Below are 17,061 nucleotides of genomic sequence, written 5' to 3' on the forward strand. Positions count from 1 at the left end.
GGGCCACATCCACTTCCTCTGTTTTCAGAGCCTACAACCAAGGCACAGAGAGGGAAAGCAACCTCCTTAGGGACACGCAGCTCTGCAGTGGCAGTGTTGGGCTTAGATCAGTCCCTGCCTTCCAGACTGGCATTTGGGCAGCAGCCTGGGGCTCCCCTGTTAGAAATAAGTCCCAACCCCCCTGTACACCCTTCCCCCAAAACGTCTTCCACCCCCCCCCCCCATTAGCCTCAAAGGAAAGAATTAAATTCCGGGCCTGCGCTGCGGCTCACTAGGCTAATCCTCCACCTTGCGGCGCCGGCACACCGGGTTCTAGTCCCGGTCGGGGCACCGGATTCTGTCCCGGTTGCCCCTCTTCCAGGCCAGCTCTCTGCTATGGCCAGGGAGTGCAGTGGAGGATGGCCCAGGTGCTTGGGCCCTGCACCCCGTGGGAGACCAGGAGAAGCACCTGGCTCCTGCCATCGGATCAGCGTGGTGCGCCGGCCGCGGCGGCCATTGGAGGGTGAACCAATGGCAAAAGGAAGACCTTTCTCTCTGTCTCTCTCTCTCACTGGCCACTCTGCCTGTCAAAAAAAAAAAAAAAAAAAAAAAAAGAAAAGAAAGAAAAGAAAAAGAAAAAAAAAAAGAATTAAATTCCAGCTCTCATTTGCATGGAGGTAAAAAAATGATTTTACTACACTTACGAGGTCCTTGGATGTCAAAGCAGTCTCTCTCTCTCTCTCTCTCTCTCTCTCTCTCTCGCTCTCTCTCTCCCTCCCTCCCACACACCCCCGGCACAGCCTGAAGGGTCCAGAGACAGCAGCAGCACCTGAATCACCTCTTCCCAGGGCGTGACTCACCAGGCTGCGTAATTTGCCTTTTTGGAGCCGGGATTCTGGCTGCAAAGGGCAGTTCCTTCAAGAATCGGTGACGCGCGTTTACCACGGTTGGGCCGGCAGGAATTCCGAGCTTGAGGGCCCTGAGGGACTTTCTCTCCGCCCACAGAAGGCTGAGACATTTTCAGCTGTTTCTTGGGTACCAGCTGGGCTTGGAATTTCAACTTCACGGAGAGGGCCTGGGTTAGCAGCCATTGCAAGGCGAGACGGTGGCTCTGTGGGGTGCAGGGTCTCCTGCACGCTGACTGTTCCAGTGGGCTCGGGTATGTGAATCGGGAGTCCCATTCTACAGGCCAGAAGTGCAAGTGGGGGACCTCAGGGATCCGAGGTCCTGCAGAGTGCAGCAAAGCTGGGACTTGCTGCTTTTCTGCTAGAGGCTGGGCTCTGTATCTGATCTCATGGACGCCGAGGGGTAAGATCACAAATTTGCGCTGCTTTTTCTCAGGGACAGATTAAGTGGCGCCGTGTCAGGGACCTGCAGGAGGAAATACTGGGCCTGAGCAACTTGCATTTTCTCTCGGTCTCCTGGGCACAGTCGGGGCTCATTTTCTCACTCCCATAGCACACCCCCCTTATGGTTCAAAGCAAAGATAGTTTTGAAAACATGTATGATTTGTCTGAGAGGCAAAGTAACACACACACACACACACACACACACCTTCCATCCATTGGCTCACCCTCCACATGGCTGCAGCAGCCAGAACTGGGCCAGGCCGGAGCCAGGAGCCAGGAACTCTATCTAGGTCTCCCACATGGGTGGCAGGGAGTCCCAGCCCTTGGGCCACCTTCTGCTGCTTTCCTGAGTGCATTAACAGGGAGCTGGATTGAAAGCCAGGCAGCTGGGACTCAAACCACCATCCTGATATGGGATACTGGTGTCTCAAGCAGAGGTTTAATCCACTTCACCTCAATGCTGGCCCCCAAAATCAAAGATTAGGTTGCCCTCGTGTTCTCTTAATGCTTCCCCCACTTGCGATGATTCTTCCAGACCAGTGCCAACCTCAGCACGGCTGAGATTTGGGGCTGGTTATTTGTTGGGTGCCTGGGGGCTGCTGAGTGCATGGTAGGAGGTTTAGCAGTGCCCCTGACCTTGAACCCTAGACACCAGTAGCAACTCCTCCCTAGTGGTGACAGCCAAAAGTGTCTGCAGGCATTGCCACATGTCCCTGGGTAGGCACCATCACCAGTGGGTGAGAGCTACTGGTCAGTGCATTCTGTCCCATGAAACACTCTTCAATGACAGCAATATCCGCCTGTCTGGGCTATCCAGTATCGTAACCACCAGCTACAGCGGCTGTTGAGCTCGGGAAATGCAGCTCCTACTGGATTTTAACTTATTTAGCCCTTGTGCTACTGGCTGCTGTATTAAAACAACACAGCTCTAGGCAACAACTTAGTAGGGAGTAGAAAATAAACCCTCTTCTGGCGCACTCAAGCCCTCAGAGTGGTCAGGGGAGCCTCCTAGCAAAACTCAGACCAGCTCTTTGCTTCCATGTGGCAGGGCAAGCACTAGACTGGAGATGACAAATACAGTCCTTAACCATTCCTGCACCCATAGCAGACATGACTAGTCGATGGCTGTATGCTTTCAGTCCAGGCACAACTCAGGATCTTTCTCTAAGGAACACCCACTGTATGCTCTAGGAGTGGAAGTGGGTGATGGGAAGGTGGGTGAGAGGGACTTGCTGGCTTGTTGGCCACTGATACACAGGGCATTTGGGGATTTCTAATCCACCTGGCGCTCCAGATCAGCAGGGGCGTGATTGCAGCCAGGACACTCACAGATCCCAGGAACACCCACCGCGCCAACTGCCCTGGGAAGTGGGGAAGAAAGTCTAGCACCCCTGCTGGACAGATGAGGCGTGGCAGCCCCAAGAGTGTCCACAACAGGCGGAGTCTGGCCTAAGGTCTGGCCTGGACTTGTGGCAGCCTCCAGGAGAGTGAAATGTCCACTTCTGCTGGGGAGCACAGGTCAGGAAACGCCCGGGGGACAGTGACCCTTGCTCTGGAGAAGCAAGAAGTCGGGCTGCCTGGGCCACGGCTGGAGGCTCCGGGTGGGAGAACTGGGGGGGGGGGGGGCACAGTTGTCCTGCAGGAAAGGGCTCGACGTGATTGGGGCTCCCGAGGGCAAGCAGGGCAGGGAAGAGCATCAGCCCCTGGGAGCCGGGAGATGAGGACTCTGCCCCTGCCACCGTTGGGAGCTGTAGGGCAGCGAGTCACTTCCCCTCCCTGGGCCAGGGGTGCCGGGATAGGGGCACCTGGGGTTTTGTGGCCTCTGAGGACTTTCATAGCTCTGGTTCCACAGGGGAGAGGCTATGGGGGGAGCTGCCCATTGATGGACGTGACCAAGAGGGAACTCAGTGTCCGTCCTGGAGATGGCTCCTGAGGGGGGCTGGGCCTTGGAGCTGTTTCCAGTGTCGGTGCCTGGGGCTGCCCACCCCCGCAGTCACTGCTCCTTCCTGGATTCGTCTCACTGCCTCACTTGCTTTCCTCATCCCTGCCCTCCCCGTCCTCACCTTTCACGGTGACATGAGTGGTGCTGTGTGTGGCCTGCATCCTGGCTGCCCGCTGGCCAGGGGCTGCCCTTGCCCTGATTAGGGGAGGGGATCTACACCCTGGGAGAAGTCCCCTTTCTTTCCTGCTTGGCTCTTTGGTCACAAAACTCAAGACCTTGTGAGCTACTGGGCTGGGTGGGAGCCATGAAAGTGACTTTGTTGCCTTTGGCCCTGTGGATGGCAAAGAAGTAGCACTTGTGTAGCATTCCCCCCTGCTGTGCCCAGAACAGACATGAATAATCAAACCTAATCCTCTTTTCCAAGGCATTGCTATCCATATGTTCTAGAACCTACTTGCCTCTTTCTGGAAAAGCACACACTCCAAGGCATCTTGGAGAGACTTATACATGAAGGAACTCTTCCGGGAGATGTGTGTCGGGTTAAGGAACGAAGCACTCAGAGACAGCACTGCTGGGGATTCCTCGGGTGCCTGGGTCCTGGTGGGTCCTGGCTGCAGATACAAGGGTCCTTCCATACACTCACAGAGCATGGAGTTCAATTGGCTGCAAACCTGTTTTATTTTTATTTTTATTTTTTTTACAGGCAGAGTTAGACAGTGAGAGAGACAGAGAGAAAGGTCTTCCTTTGCCGTTGGTTCACCCCCAAAATGGCCGCTATGACCGGTGAACTGCGGCCGTGCATTGCACCAATCCAAAGCCAGGAGCCAGGTACTTATCCTGGTCTCCCATGGGGTGCAGGGCCCAAGCACTTGGGCCATCCTCCACTGCACTCCCGGGACACAGCAGAGAGCTGGACTGGAAGAGGGGCAACTGGGACAGAATCCGGCACCCCGACCGGGACTAGAACCCGGGGTGCCGGCACCACAGGCGGAGGATTAGCCAAGTGAGCCACGGCGCTGGCCCGCAAACCCGATTTGAAATCCAAATTCAGGTTCATAAGATGCATTTTCCAGGAACTTTTGGAAACTCCTGTGGAGAGCCCCAACCTCTGCCACAGCCCGGCCCTGATGTGCAGGGAGTTGGGAGGGGAGAGGGATCTGTCCCCAGGTTTCCAGCTCCGCCCACACGCAGGTCCCTGCCACAGGGGGAAATCAAAGAACAAGGACGGGTACGACAAAGCCCTCTTGGTCCAGGCCATCCTGATGGCCGCCCACGGAGAGAGCTTGGCTCCCCCCAGATGCCAGAGCAACACCGCCTGTCTGTCATCCCCTGTCCCAGGGGAGGGCCACACCCACAGTTAGCAGCACCCAGCTCGAGCCACGGCCAGGACGGGAGTGGGAAGAATGGCAGCGAGGTTGGAGGTGCCTTGGATAGAGGGAAGAGCTGGCCAACCCATGGCTGGGGAGCTGAGGTGCACAGAGGGCTCCGGCACGCTCACAGACAATGCACACCATGAGAGAAGTGTGCGTGCATGTCAGACTTGGCTTCGCACCTCCACAAACTCATCTCCTCATCCCATTTCCCAAGTCAGATGCCCTCTGGCCTGGTGCCATCTCCACGCTGGCGAGCAGGGGAGGCCCTTCGTGGAGCCCACCCAAGTCGGTGTCCACGGCACGGGCAAAGGCAGAAGAGGCGGAAGACGCACGTGGAGACTTTACAAACTCTGTGGAAAATGGGAATAACAGAGACATTTATTTTGGTGCAGATACTTTTTGAAATCCATCCATGGGTTTTGCATAATATGCATTTTCCATGAATTTATGAAGACCCTTATATGCATGGTTTCAAAATGTTTCCCACCAAAATAAATTTGACTTCAAGTTATTTATTTATTTGCTTAGAAAGACAGAGAGAGAAGGAGAGGGAGAGGGAGAGAGAAGCCTTCCATTTTTGGTTCACCCCCTAGATGCATTCAACAGTGAGCGTTAGGCCAAGCTGAAGCCAGGAGGCCAGGACTCAGTCCATGTCTCCCACATGGGTGTCAGGAGCTCAACTACTTGAGCCCTCGCCTACCCTACCGATTCCCAGGGTGCACAGTAGCAGGAGGCAGTTAGCCCAGCCGGGAGCTTGGACCCAGGCCCTCCAATAATGGGATGTTGATGTCCCAGGAGACGGCACAACCATTGCGCCAAATGCTCACATGGGGACCAGTGCTGTGGCGAAGTGCATTACGCTGCCATGTCTGAAGCCGCCATCCCACACGGGCGCCAGTTTGAGTCCCGGCTGCTCCACTTCTGATCCAGCTCCCTGCTAAGGCACCTGGGAAAAGCAGCAGAAGACGGCCTAAGTGCTTGGGGCCCTGCACCCACATGGGAGACCCTGATGGAGCTCCTGGCTCCTGGCTTCATCCTGGCCCAGCCCTGGCTGCTGCAGCCATTTGGGAAGTGAACCAGCAGATAGATATCACACACTATGATATTCCCAGTGCCGTGCCGAACGCTAACCAGATACCAAGTACCCATCAGTGCCTCCCCCTGCACACCCAGCCCTACCTGCGAGTGCGCCCAGCTGAGCCAACTTCCTAGGGCTGCAGTCCTGCCACTGGGGACATCGGGCACCTCTGAGCCTGGGCCTGGCACCCCCGGGTGCCACATCCCGGGATCTGCAGCTGTGACGGGGAGCTGGGTGTGCACAGGAGATGCACCCCCAGGGTCAGGTATCACCTTGGCCTTCTTGCTGGGTGACCTTGGGCAAGTCACTCTACCTCTCTGGCTCACTTTCTGCTGTCTGGGGAAGATGCCGACCACGGACGTGGGAACGGAACGTGGACAGCAGTTTCACTACCATTGGATTCCAGCTCCTACAGGAGCTATAGCTCCGTACCCCTTTGAGGTATAAGGATCTGTCTCAGTGCATGACACGGAGCCGTTGTCCTTAATTGCCTGTGACTTGCCATGCGCTGGGTCCTGGGGCCTCCAGGCTGGCCTTGACCACAGTCAAGTGAAACCGAAAGCATGATTGGCAGCCGTTAGCAGTGACCGAGCACCTGCTGCAGCTTGTGGGTGTCTGCCCATTTCACAGCAATGAAAACTGAGGCTCACGGAGTTTCTGGGGCCCCACAGGATGAGGACAGCGCAGAGGACATCCAAAAGCCCTGCCCAGACTTTCTGCTCTGTCTCTTCTAAGCCACTCTCTCACTCGTTCAACAAATGCACCAAATTTATTGAGCACCAAACATGTGCCAGGCACTATTCTAGAAACTGGGCCATAGAAGTGATTGGAACGGTCGAGAATTCTGGCCTCACAGAGGCCATGATCTGGACCTGGGGTGGGGGAAGGGTAGTGATCTATGCTGTGATTTAAATAGGCTCATTGGAAAAATGACTCCAAGCAACGTGTGGACCACACAGTGGGAAAATGCTTTTGAGGCAGAGGGAGCAGCCATGCAAAGGCCCTGTGGTGGGAATTGCTTGGACAGGTGCAACCAGGAGGCCTGTATACCTGACACGGAGGACGGAAGGGGAGAGTCCCTAGGGCAGGTTACTGTAGAGACCTGGGCATTTATTCCCCGAGACAGTGAAGGCATTGCTGGACTGCCTGCCGTGCTGGGGCTGGACATGGAGGAGTGAGGAGTGATGCTTCATGGGGACACTCAGATCTTGCTTGGGTAGATGGAAAACTGTTGCAAGCCATCTCGGGCTTTTGGCCGTGGCCTGCCTTCTGCCAGTCTCGCTGAGCCCTCGGGGAGCTCTGAGAATTTGTGCCACACACTCGGAGTGTCGTAGGCCTCCTCACGGGCTCGAGACAACAGCTGATGCAGCAGGTGTGCGGCTCCAGGCCTGGAAGGGAATGTGGCGATAAGAATACTCGCTTAAATTAAGGCTCAACAAAGCCTGTTGGTTAGATTGGCTCCTGGCCCCGGGTCAGTGGGGCTGGCCTGGAGCCTTTAAGGGGCACTGGAGCCCCAGAGGGAGCTCCCTCACGTTTGCCCTTGGGAAAGCTCGGGCCCTCTGGGGCAGGCTGGAAGCTCCCGGGGGCTGAGGACAGCCCAGACTCACAGCCAGGATTCCCCTGGAGCCACAGAGCTGAGGGTGGTTCCTGGGACGCAGCCATGACCGTGGCCGGCTGCAGCCTCACATCAGACCTATTCATAACTCCTTAGTGGTGTAGTCAGTGAGTCACACCAATGCCTGGCTGAGGGGACGGGCAGGGAGGGGCATTTTTTATCCGCTCCTTGCCCCCAGTTCTTCTCCCTGGAGAACTGACCCCAGGCCATTGTCCAGCGCTGGTGCCTTCGCAAGCTACAGCACCCATGCAGTGGGACGCTGTGTCTTTAAGACAAAGACTTGGCTGTTGGCACCTGGACGGGTTTCTGGGATCTCCCCTTGGGCACGGGACCCCCATCAGAGGAGCGTCCCTTCTTGGGTTTTGGGATCTTAGATTGTCCTCCTTGCGACTCATCAGTGGGGATGTGGGGTCTCCCACATGGGTACAGGGGGCCCCCTAAGAGGAGCTCCTTCCAATGTGACCGAAAATGGGTCATAAACAACCTTGTATGCTCCTGGTGGCAGCAAGGCGATGGAAAATGGTGCAACTGCTTTGGAAAAAACATTTGGCAGTTTGCTTAAAAATCAAACATAGGGTGAGGCTTCTGGGCAGTGGTTAAAGTATTGGCTGGGACGCCTGCATCCCATATCAGAGGGCCTGGGTTCAAGTCCTGGCCCCACTCTCCATTGTGCTTCCTGCTAATGCGCACCCTGGGAGACAGCAGATGAGGGATCGGGTTCTTGGACTTCTGCAACCAACCTTCATGTGAGACCTGGATTGAGTTCCTGGCTCCTGGCTTTGGCCTGGCCCAGCTCAGGTTATTGTGGGCATTTGGGAAGTCAACCAGCATATGGGATCTCTCTCTGTCTCCAATAAATAAATAAATTAATGCAAAAAGATTTATTTATTTGAAAGGCAGTCACACACACAGACGCATACACACAGAGATCTTCCATCTTCTGGTTCACTTCACTTGGACTGGGCCAAGCCAAAGCCAGGAGCCAGGAATTCCATCCAAGTCTTTAAAAAGATTTATTTATTTGAAGGTCAGAGTTACACACAGAGAGAAGGAGAGGCATAGAGAGAAAGAGGTCTTCCATCTGCTGGTTCACTCCACAACTGGCCACAACGGCCGGAGCTGTGCTGATCCAAAACCAGGAGCCAGGAGCTTCTTCCAGGTCTCGCATGCGGGTGCAGGGGCACAAGGACTTGGGCCATCTTCTGCTTTCCCAGGCCACTGCAGAAAGCTGGATTGGAAGTGGAGTAGCCAGGACTCAAACTGGCGCTCATATGGGATGCCGGCACTGCAGGCGGTGGCTTTACCTGCTGTGCCACAGCGCCAGCCCCTCCAAGTTGTACAGTCACACAGCTCTGTAAACGTAGTCAACATAATTGAATTGTGCACGCACAACAGGTGAGCCGTAGGCCACCCAAATCCCATGCAGCTGTTCATAAACAGCATTTTCTAAACAGCCCTCTCCACGGGTGTGCAACAGGACTCGGGCTGGGTGTGCTGGCGTGTATTTGACGCTGTCTGGGTATGGATGCCCCTGTGTGTTTTTTCAATGGAGCAGCAACATGGTGATGGAACATTCGGGTTCAGGGTTACTTCCTCTAACGTGCTTGCCAGAAGTGGACGGCCAAGGTCAGAGGTTATGAGCACCTGTGAGGGCCTTGATCTGACGAGGAACTTGGTCCCTAGCGTGTCGGGACCAATGGCCCTTGTTTGGAGTCACTGTGGAGCTGGCTGCTCCCTTACAAAACAAACTCACTACTCTGCGGTGTCCGAAGTGAGACTCCTCACCAGGGGGAGACACGTGGACGTCCTCCGGGCTGATGGCATTCAAGCTCTTTGTGTTTTCTTTTAAAAAGCAAAATAAAAGACTTATTGACTTTATTTAGTCATTTGGCAGAGTAGAAGGGGGGTATCTTCCATCCACTGGTTCATTCCCCAAATGGTTGCAATGGCCAGGGCTGGGCCAGGCTGAAGCCAAGAGCCAGAAGCTCTGTTCAGGTCTCCCACGCGGGTGCACAGACCCAAGGACTTGGGCCATCTTCTACTGCTTTCCTAGGTGCATTAGCAAGGAGATGGATTGGAAGTGGAGCAGCCGGGACTCGAACCGGCACCCATATAGGAAGCCTGCACTGCAGGTGGCGGCTTTACCTGCTACTTCACAGCGCTGGCCCTGTTAAGTTTCTTTTTTTAAAAAAAGCAGACTCTCTGACCTCTGTTACCATAGATTAGATTTGTGTGTTCTTGAACTTCTTATCAATAAAATCATTATTTAACAATGTTGGTTGGCTGGTGCCGTGGCTCACTAGGTTAATCCTCTGCCTGTGGAGCCAGCACCCCGGGTTCTAGTCCTGGTCGGGGCACCAGATTCTGTCCTGGTTGCTCCTCTTCCAGTCCAGCTCTCTGCTGTGGCCCGGGAAGGCAGTGGAGGATGGCCCAAGTGCTTGGGCCCTGTACCCGTATGGGAGACCAGGAAGAAGCACCTGGCTCCTGGCTTCAGATCGGCATAGCTCCAACCGTGGTGGCCATTTGGGGGGTGAACTAATGGAAGGAAGACCTTTTTCTCTGTCTCTCTCTCACTGTCTATAACTCTACCTGTCAAAAAAAAAAAAAAAAAAGAACTGTGCTGAATATAACTTATACGGGTCTGGTCTCATGAGAACTGCTGAGCTACACTCTTGGGATTGTGTGGTTTTCTGATTGTGGTTTTACCCCAACAGCGAAAGGGCCAAGAGGAAAAGACCTCAGGGCACTGCCCACCCCGCAGTCAGCAGCCCCCTTGTCGACGGCAGGGTCTGCACCTGGCCGCGCCCGCTCCCCGATCTGCTTGTGGTTTCCGGTGGGCATGGAGATGGGGTGGCAGCAGGGTCATGCCTGGGAACTGACCTGTGTCTCTCTTCTCTCCCTGCTGTCTCTGTGTGTCAGTCCCGTGTCCACGCACCTCTGGTGCCACGTGCGCCCGTGCAGCCGTGTTCCGTGCGGGCTGGCAGAGAGCGGCGTCTCGGCTCATCAGCTCTGGCCCCAGCATGGCCATCTCCTCGCGCCTCGCCCTGTGGGAGCAGAAGGAAAGTGCGGGAGCGGGCTCCACCCCACCAGGAAGAGAACTCGCAGCTAGGGTGGCCCTGGGCAGGGAGGGGGGACATCCAGCCCTCCTCATGGCAATGTCCTGTCCCTCCCTCCACCTTCCCCCAGCCAGCTCAGTTGGCCATGGCCTTCCCAATCCAACAGGATGCAAGTGACCATGGCCTTGACGGCCCCCATGGCTGCTGGTCTTTCCCATGTCCCAGCCAATGGCAGGAACGTGTGGGTAGACCAGTTCTCCCATCATCCTCATGGTAGCTTCATAGGCACTGAGATTTTCAATGGAGAGGAGCATGTGGGGGACAGGGGTTGGGTTTCCACGGTCCCTGCCTTCTGTCACCACCAAGAGCTGCAAACTGGTTGTTCTCCCAGTGTCTCCTTTCTCTCCTGGATGAGGCAGGTCTCCATCCCACATGGGGAGGGGAGAGGAGAGGCGCCCCTGGGCAGGTGCCTGCATGGCCAGCCTCGTCCCATGCCCCGGCCTCGTCTGCTGGCCTTGCCTCTCTCCTCTGGATTCCCACATTATCAGTGGGGCTGCAGCAGGGGAGCCTTCGGCAGCCATGCGCAGGGGAGCTTGATAAGGAGGTTATTTTAAACCGTGTGCAGCTCTTCCATATAAAGCCGTTTCTTTCTCACGAGCAGTCACAGGGATGCAGGTTCAGGAAACACACCAGACAGCCACAGTCGGTCCCGCGCCTCAGCCTCCAGGGTCTATGCAGCCAACAAAGGGGTCTCAGCTGCAACTTCCAGCCAGCTCTGAGCTGGCCATGTTCCTGGGGGTAAACACCAGTGTCCAGCATAGCCCGGGTTGCTTGAGTGGGCTGGAGACACAGGGTTGAATCCTAGACGCCCTGGCTGCAATTCCTTCCTTCCACCTCCTGTTCCTGGTACCCAGGAAGCGATCACGTGACTGAGCCGCCACACTGACCAGCAGCCGAGACGGCTTGAGCGTTGGGGGTGCCCCATGTCCATCCGCTTCCGGGAGCTGGAAAAGCTCCGTTCAGATCAGGGCCTTCTAGAAGTGGGTCTCTCTGCGCTGAGGGAGGGAACCAGTGGTCTTGGCGGCCCAACCGCACATCACGAGGGCACTGGACCTGGGCTGAAGCCCCACTGGCTAGTGCCACCCCTTCTACGCCCCCATTCCATCTTCATCCACTGTCCTGGGGCACCCCCTGGAGGTCTGCTGTATCCCACCTGCTTTGTGGTGGTCTTGAAGACCAGGCACGCTGTCCTTCTTGGCCCCCTCCTCTCTCTGTCGCTGGGTCTCTGGAGGGCAGCCTCCCCATCCTGGTCCACTCACCGAGCTTTGTCCTTTGCTCTGTAAAACAGATCCGGGAAGAGGACAAGAGCCCTCCGCCGTCCTCGCCCCCTCCCCTCTTCTCTGTCATCCCTGGGGGCTTCATCAGGCAGCTGGTCCGGGAGACTGAGAAGGAGTCCAAGGAGGCCAGGCGCAGGAAGGAGGCCGCACTGGCCTCTCCGGAGCGCGAGGTGAGTGAGCCGGGTGCTTTTCTACACCTACTGTCTGCCTCGGGAGACGGCTTTTTGGCTTCTGCCATCCCTGCTTGCTTCCGTTGAGCTCCTATGCATCCTGCAAAACCCAGCTCATCAGGCAAGTCTCTAGCAAGCCTCCCCCACCCCATTGCCCTGCTTCCTCTGGGGCTCATGGTCCCCTCTATGCGATGGCCCAGTAGTCATGGGGTCACATGGCTTATTTGGGGATTCCTTGAGAGCCACAGCTATGTCTTCCATGCAACTCCATATCTTGGCTTGCAGCAAGACTCAACAAGTGTCTGGTGCCTGGATGAGAGCTGTTGGCGCGTGGTTGCTGGGGGTCATTTTACTCCCACCCAGATATTGGCTAAGACGTGCGGTTGGTTTGCTTCGATTTAAACAGCGAAGGTATCCAGTTGGTACTCACTGGTGTAGACCCTGTAGCCCCTACTACATAGGCATGATTCCAAGCCCCCAGGTGCCCGCCATCTTCCATGCCCACCAAGCCCCCTCTCCCGAGTCCCTTGGAAATGTCACAATCTGGTAACTGAAGGGCGAATGCCTGGTTTGTAACTGATGCACCTTCTGAGTGGATGCTGTCCCCTGAAAACCTTTATTCTGAGTGGGCCGCTGGGCTAAAACCGTAGTTGAGCTTGAAGCAGCCCACACGTGTCCCTGCTGGAGGCCAGGGCTCCTCTTCCTCTTCCTCCAGCTCCTTGGCTGGGGGACCTGGGCAGGACGAAGAGGCTGGCGTCCCAGGCAGCAGGCTTGGAGCACAGTGCGCCCACAGTGTGTCCCCAAGTTAGATGGAAGAGGCATCTCTGGATGGGCATGTCTCTAGCGCCCCCTGGAGGCAAGATGGATGCTGCAGGGATTGGGCTGAGCCGTCTGGGGATCTTAGCACCTGAGACGGGTCACAAAGAAACATCCCTGTGTGTTGTTCAGCACTAGGACAAGGTTCACTTACCCGTTCAGGGGTTCCAAGGCAGTGGGATTGTACCCACTTATCAAAGGTGGAGACTGAGGCCTGGGGAAGTCAGGTGACCTCCCAAGGTCATGAGGTCAGGGTTGAGGTGGAGGAACCAGCATGACAGGGTCCAGGAGCGAGGTGGCTGATGTCTTGGCCTCTGAGGGTCTGGGTACAACCAGGCTGTAGGCCGTGCTGGCCTCACTGAGAACAAGGCGCTGACCTGGGCAGAGGATAGGGGCGAGCTGTGACTGCCCAGCCTGGATGGAGACTCAGCGCCAAGACGCGGGATGGACGGGGCTCAGACACAACAGGTGGCTGGGCCAGGGTGCCAGGACGAGCCCGGGGCTGGAGCAGGGGAGCCCCAGGGAGGCGGCAAGTCCTGCCGGTCCCTGCCAGCTCTAGCGTCTTGTCCCGACGGTGCTCCCTCCGGGTCCCGGCACGGTCTTGAACTCCACATAACCCTTGCTTGCAGCCACTGGAATCCATCCCCGTGTTATAGGACTGGCAAGTGGGGCTCAGGGACGTGACCTGGTGTCCCCAAATCCAGCAGGGAGGGCCAGGGAGAGGCTGGAATCCCCCTGGGGCGGAAAGAGACCCCTATGGAAGGTCAAGGAGACCTGGGTTGCAGCTCCGGCCCTGCCACTTTGCGTGGTTCAGGCCCAAGCCCGTCCCTTCTCCTGGACTCGGTTTGCCCCTCTGTAAAATGGAGGGGCTGTGAGTTCCCTCTTGGCCCTTGTGATCTAGAGGGGCTGATTCCTCCATGCACACCCAAGGGTGCAGAGAGGACTGGAGAACCTGAAGAGGAGAAGTCATGGGTGGAGACGGGGAAGGGTGGCTGTCTTGCTTGGTCCCTCCCCAGGTTGGTGGGTTAAAAATAAGGCACTGACTCACCTCTCCAAATGGTGTAGACGGGGCTGGGATTTGCCAGGTGCAGCCAATCCCTGTTCCGAGCCCACGTCCAGGCCTGGCCCCGGGAGGTCAGACTGAGCTGGGCCGCTGAGCCAGGGGCCCCCAAGGGCCTGGGGTTCTCAGCTCAGAGCCAGCACGGTAGAGTCTCTGGGCGTGAGGCCAAGGCACTGGGGTTCTTTCTGCCCCCTAGGAGATGCCAGGGAGTCCCCGAGACAAGGATGGGGTCCACTATGCAGCCGCTAAGGGTGCTCGTGTCTCAGGGTCTGCATTCTGGCTCTGGCTCTGGGGCCACGAAAGACTGTGCGTACGCGGAAGCCTGGTGGCAGGGACGGGACCAGTGAGATGGGGCTCAGGGTGGGGATCAGCAGGGACCCCCAGCCCAGAACGGGGGTGAGGGCTTCTCACCGAGAATCTGAATGCCTGATGGTGGCATTGAGGGGTGTTCCTGTCGACTGTGGTGGCCGCCAAAAGCTTTGGCTCAGGTTTAAGATCACTGGCTGCAAACCGAAGGGACCCCAGTTCTGAGGCTGGGGCGATGGCCCCGGGAGACCCTGGGGAAAGAGGAAACTTGGCAGAGTGGACTCATCGTGGTCCCAGGGCTGCTGTGCATGCGGGAGGAGAGTGGGGGCCCCAGTTTCCAGGTAGTGGCGTCTGCAGTCTATGCTGGTGCTGTCCTGGGCGAGATGGACCAGCCTAGGGCCGCTGGTGGCGCTGGCGGATGAGTGGGAGTGCCCACGGCTCTCTGTCCCCTGGGGCGGAGGCAGAGCTGAGCCCGAGAGGTTGTGAGGCCACGGCCAGGCTGGTGTGGGGGAAGGAGGACTGGAAAAGCATTGGGGAGAGGGACAGTGTGTTCTGTATCCCCCCGTGTCCAGGCCAGGTGGGACACGGAGGAGCCTGGGGCCAGAACCTAGGATCCTCGCTGCCCTGGGCACTGGGCTGTGGGACCAGGGCAGCGGCAGGAGCAGCGGCTCGGGCTCTTCTGAGCTCTGGGATACCGGAAGTCCTTTCCCAATGGATGATGGAAGCTGAGAGGGGACAGGCGCTGTGAACCAGCGTCACCCAGCTGGAAGGCACTGGGGACCAGCCAGGAGCAGGTCCTCTGATGACGCCCTAGAGGTCTTTCCTGGTCCCTTCCTGGCCCCGCAGGGGGAAGGGAGGCAGAAACAATGGCAACAACAGCACCACTGACGACTTCCCGGGTGCTTGGCCGGACTCTGTAGGATCGCGAGTGCTCACACCCACCTGTTCCGATCAATAAAGCCGTCCTCACATTGCAGCAAGGAGGCAGGCTCAGAGAGGGGAAGCGACCTACCCGAGGCCACACAGCCGGGGGGCCACAGAGTCAGGCACAGAACTTGCTGTGGTTGGCCCCGGAATCCACCTTCCTTCTGGCCTTGAACTCCAGGTCAGGGCTCTCTGCCTGGCCTGGCACTTAGGGATGGATGAACGGATGGGTGGGCAAGCAGCTGAGCCTGGTTCTCTCTCCTCTCCTAGACCCCAGAAGCCCCCATCGCCCAGCCCAGAAGCAAGTCCGGCAGTGACAGACAGCCTGGAGGCCCACCGCTCTCCCAGGACAGCCCAGCGAGGTCTCCCCAGAGTGCAGATGTCCCAGCCCAGGGCAGCCAGGGGGCCGGCAGCCCTGATCCCGTCCTCATGACCAGCATCAACGGCGAGAAGCCCCAGGAGTCGGGACCCAGCAGGACCCCCGCAAAAAAGCCCTTTAAGAGGGGCGTGAGGAGGGGCGATGTGCTGCTCATGGTGGCCAAGCTGGACCCGGAAGCCGCCAAACCACAGGACGCCCTGCCCCCGGCCACAGACCCCGGAGGCGGGAGAAAGGCGGGGAGCCCAGGGACTCCTTGTGGCCCCCAGGCTGACACCAAGGACTTGGCCCCGAAGGCTGAGAAGACCTGGACTGGGGTTGTTGGGGAGCCAGGCCAAGGCACAAAAGGCGAGAGGGGTCAAGGACCCATGGGGAAGGGGGCTGGGGGCCCCCAGACCAAAGGCCCCAAAGTGGGTGAGCTCCAGGGCAAAGAGGGCCAGGGGACCAAGCCCCAAGCCCAAGGTGACAGGGCGCGACCAGGAACCACAGAGAAGGAGGGAGGGGACCCCCCGAGCAAGACGGCCAAGGGGACCCTCTCCAAGGATGCTGGGGGCCAGGAGAAAGTCGCGGGGCCTCCGGTCCAGGTGAGAAAGTGGGGAGGGGCCCTGGGCAGAAGGGGCCAGTGGGACGGTGTGCAGAGTAGGAAGGACAAAGCAGGTGACCGCCCAGGGAAGGCAGAGAAGGCGGCCGGGCCGCAGACGAAAGCAGAGAAGACGGGGGAAGCGCAGAGGGCGACGGGGAAAGGCGAGGAGGAGGCTTCACGTGTGGCCGGGCAGGCGGGCGGGCCCCCGCAGGAGCTAGGAAAGGGGGCGCGGCCCCCCAGCACGTCTGGGGAGGCGGGGATGGTAGAGAAGCACTGTGAAGCTGAAGCTGCCAAGGATGGGGTCACCAGGGGGGAGTGGCCAGGGGCAGCCGGGAAAAAGGGCCGGCCCCAGAGCCCAGGGCAGGCGACAGAGGAGCCCCATGCCAGAGCGGAGAAGGATGGGGCCAAGGCCCTGCAGGTGGAGCCGGAAGCAGCCGGGCAGCCTGGCCTGGAGACCAGTGTCCCAAGGCCCCCAACGCTGAAGGAGACGCAGGAGGGGCCAGCCCTGCAGGAGGCAGGTGGAAGCGGCTGGAGCGGAGACTTGGACCAGGTGATGTGGCTGCAGGCCGGGCAGTGGAGGATGGGAGGGGTGGGGAGTTCTGGGGGTGGGCAAGGAACTGGAGAGGGGGCAGCCAGAGTCGCGAGGTGCCCAGAACAGCTCTCTTGGTGGCCCCCTGCACCTGTCCCAGGGTGGGATTCTCCACAGAATGAGAGGGTCCCCAGGTGAGCGAGCGGTCCCCTCCCAGGCACCACAGCACAACGAGGAGGTTTACTAGAAATGCAGATTCCCCGGCCTCGCCATGGAGGTTCCCATTTGGAAGCCCCCCCCGGGCTGGGGCCTGGGAATCTGCATTCACACAAGCACATGTCCTTTTAAGAGAGGCTCACGGGGCGGTCAGTGCATGTGGCAGGGGCAGGGCTGGTGTCCACGCTGTCCTCACTGATGTCATCACTGCTCTCAGGCCCCCGGGGACAGGTGGTACGAGGCGGAGAAAGTCTGGCTGGTTCGGAAAGACGGATTCACACTGGGTAATTGGGGGCTGGGCTGGGCTCCCGGTGGGGGTCTCCATGTGCCCCCTACTGCCGCTGGGCGCCTT

At 58.1% G+C, this 17,061-nt stretch overlaps 1 protein-coding gene across 4 annotated transcripts in view; it reads left to right on the forward strand.

Moving 5' to 3' along the window:
• The first annotated feature begins 10,246 nt into the window (after positions 1 to 10,246).
• The window catches only part of MYO18B (myosin XVIIIB), a 245,008-nt gene continuing 238,193 nt past the window's right edge, over positions 10,247 to 17,061 (forward strand). For 3 of the 4 annotated variants that reach the window (XM_070066043.1, XM_070066042.1, XM_070066044.1), the window contains exons 1-4: positions 10,260 to 10,393; positions 11,739 to 11,899; positions 15,276 to 16,514; positions 16,927 to 16,993. In XM_070066043.1, coding sequence (XP_069922144.1) covers positions 10,357 to 10,393; positions 11,739 to 11,899; positions 15,276 to 16,514; positions 16,927 to 16,993 — 1,504 coding nt within the window. In that variant the 5' untranslated portion in view covers positions 10,260 to 10,356. Of the gene's footprint in view, positions 10,394 to 11,738; positions 11,900 to 15,275; positions 16,515 to 16,926; positions 16,994 to 17,061 lie in introns of all 4 variants that reach the window. The other variant, XM_070066045.1, reaches the window with a different exon arrangement.

The sequence above is a fragment of the Oryctolagus cuniculus genome, chromosome 21, assembly GCF_964237555.1.
Source record: "Oryctolagus cuniculus chromosome 21, mOryCun1.1, whole genome shotgun sequence".
Lineage (NCBI taxonomy): Eukaryota > Metazoa > Chordata > Mammalia > Lagomorpha > Leporidae > Oryctolagus > Oryctolagus cuniculus.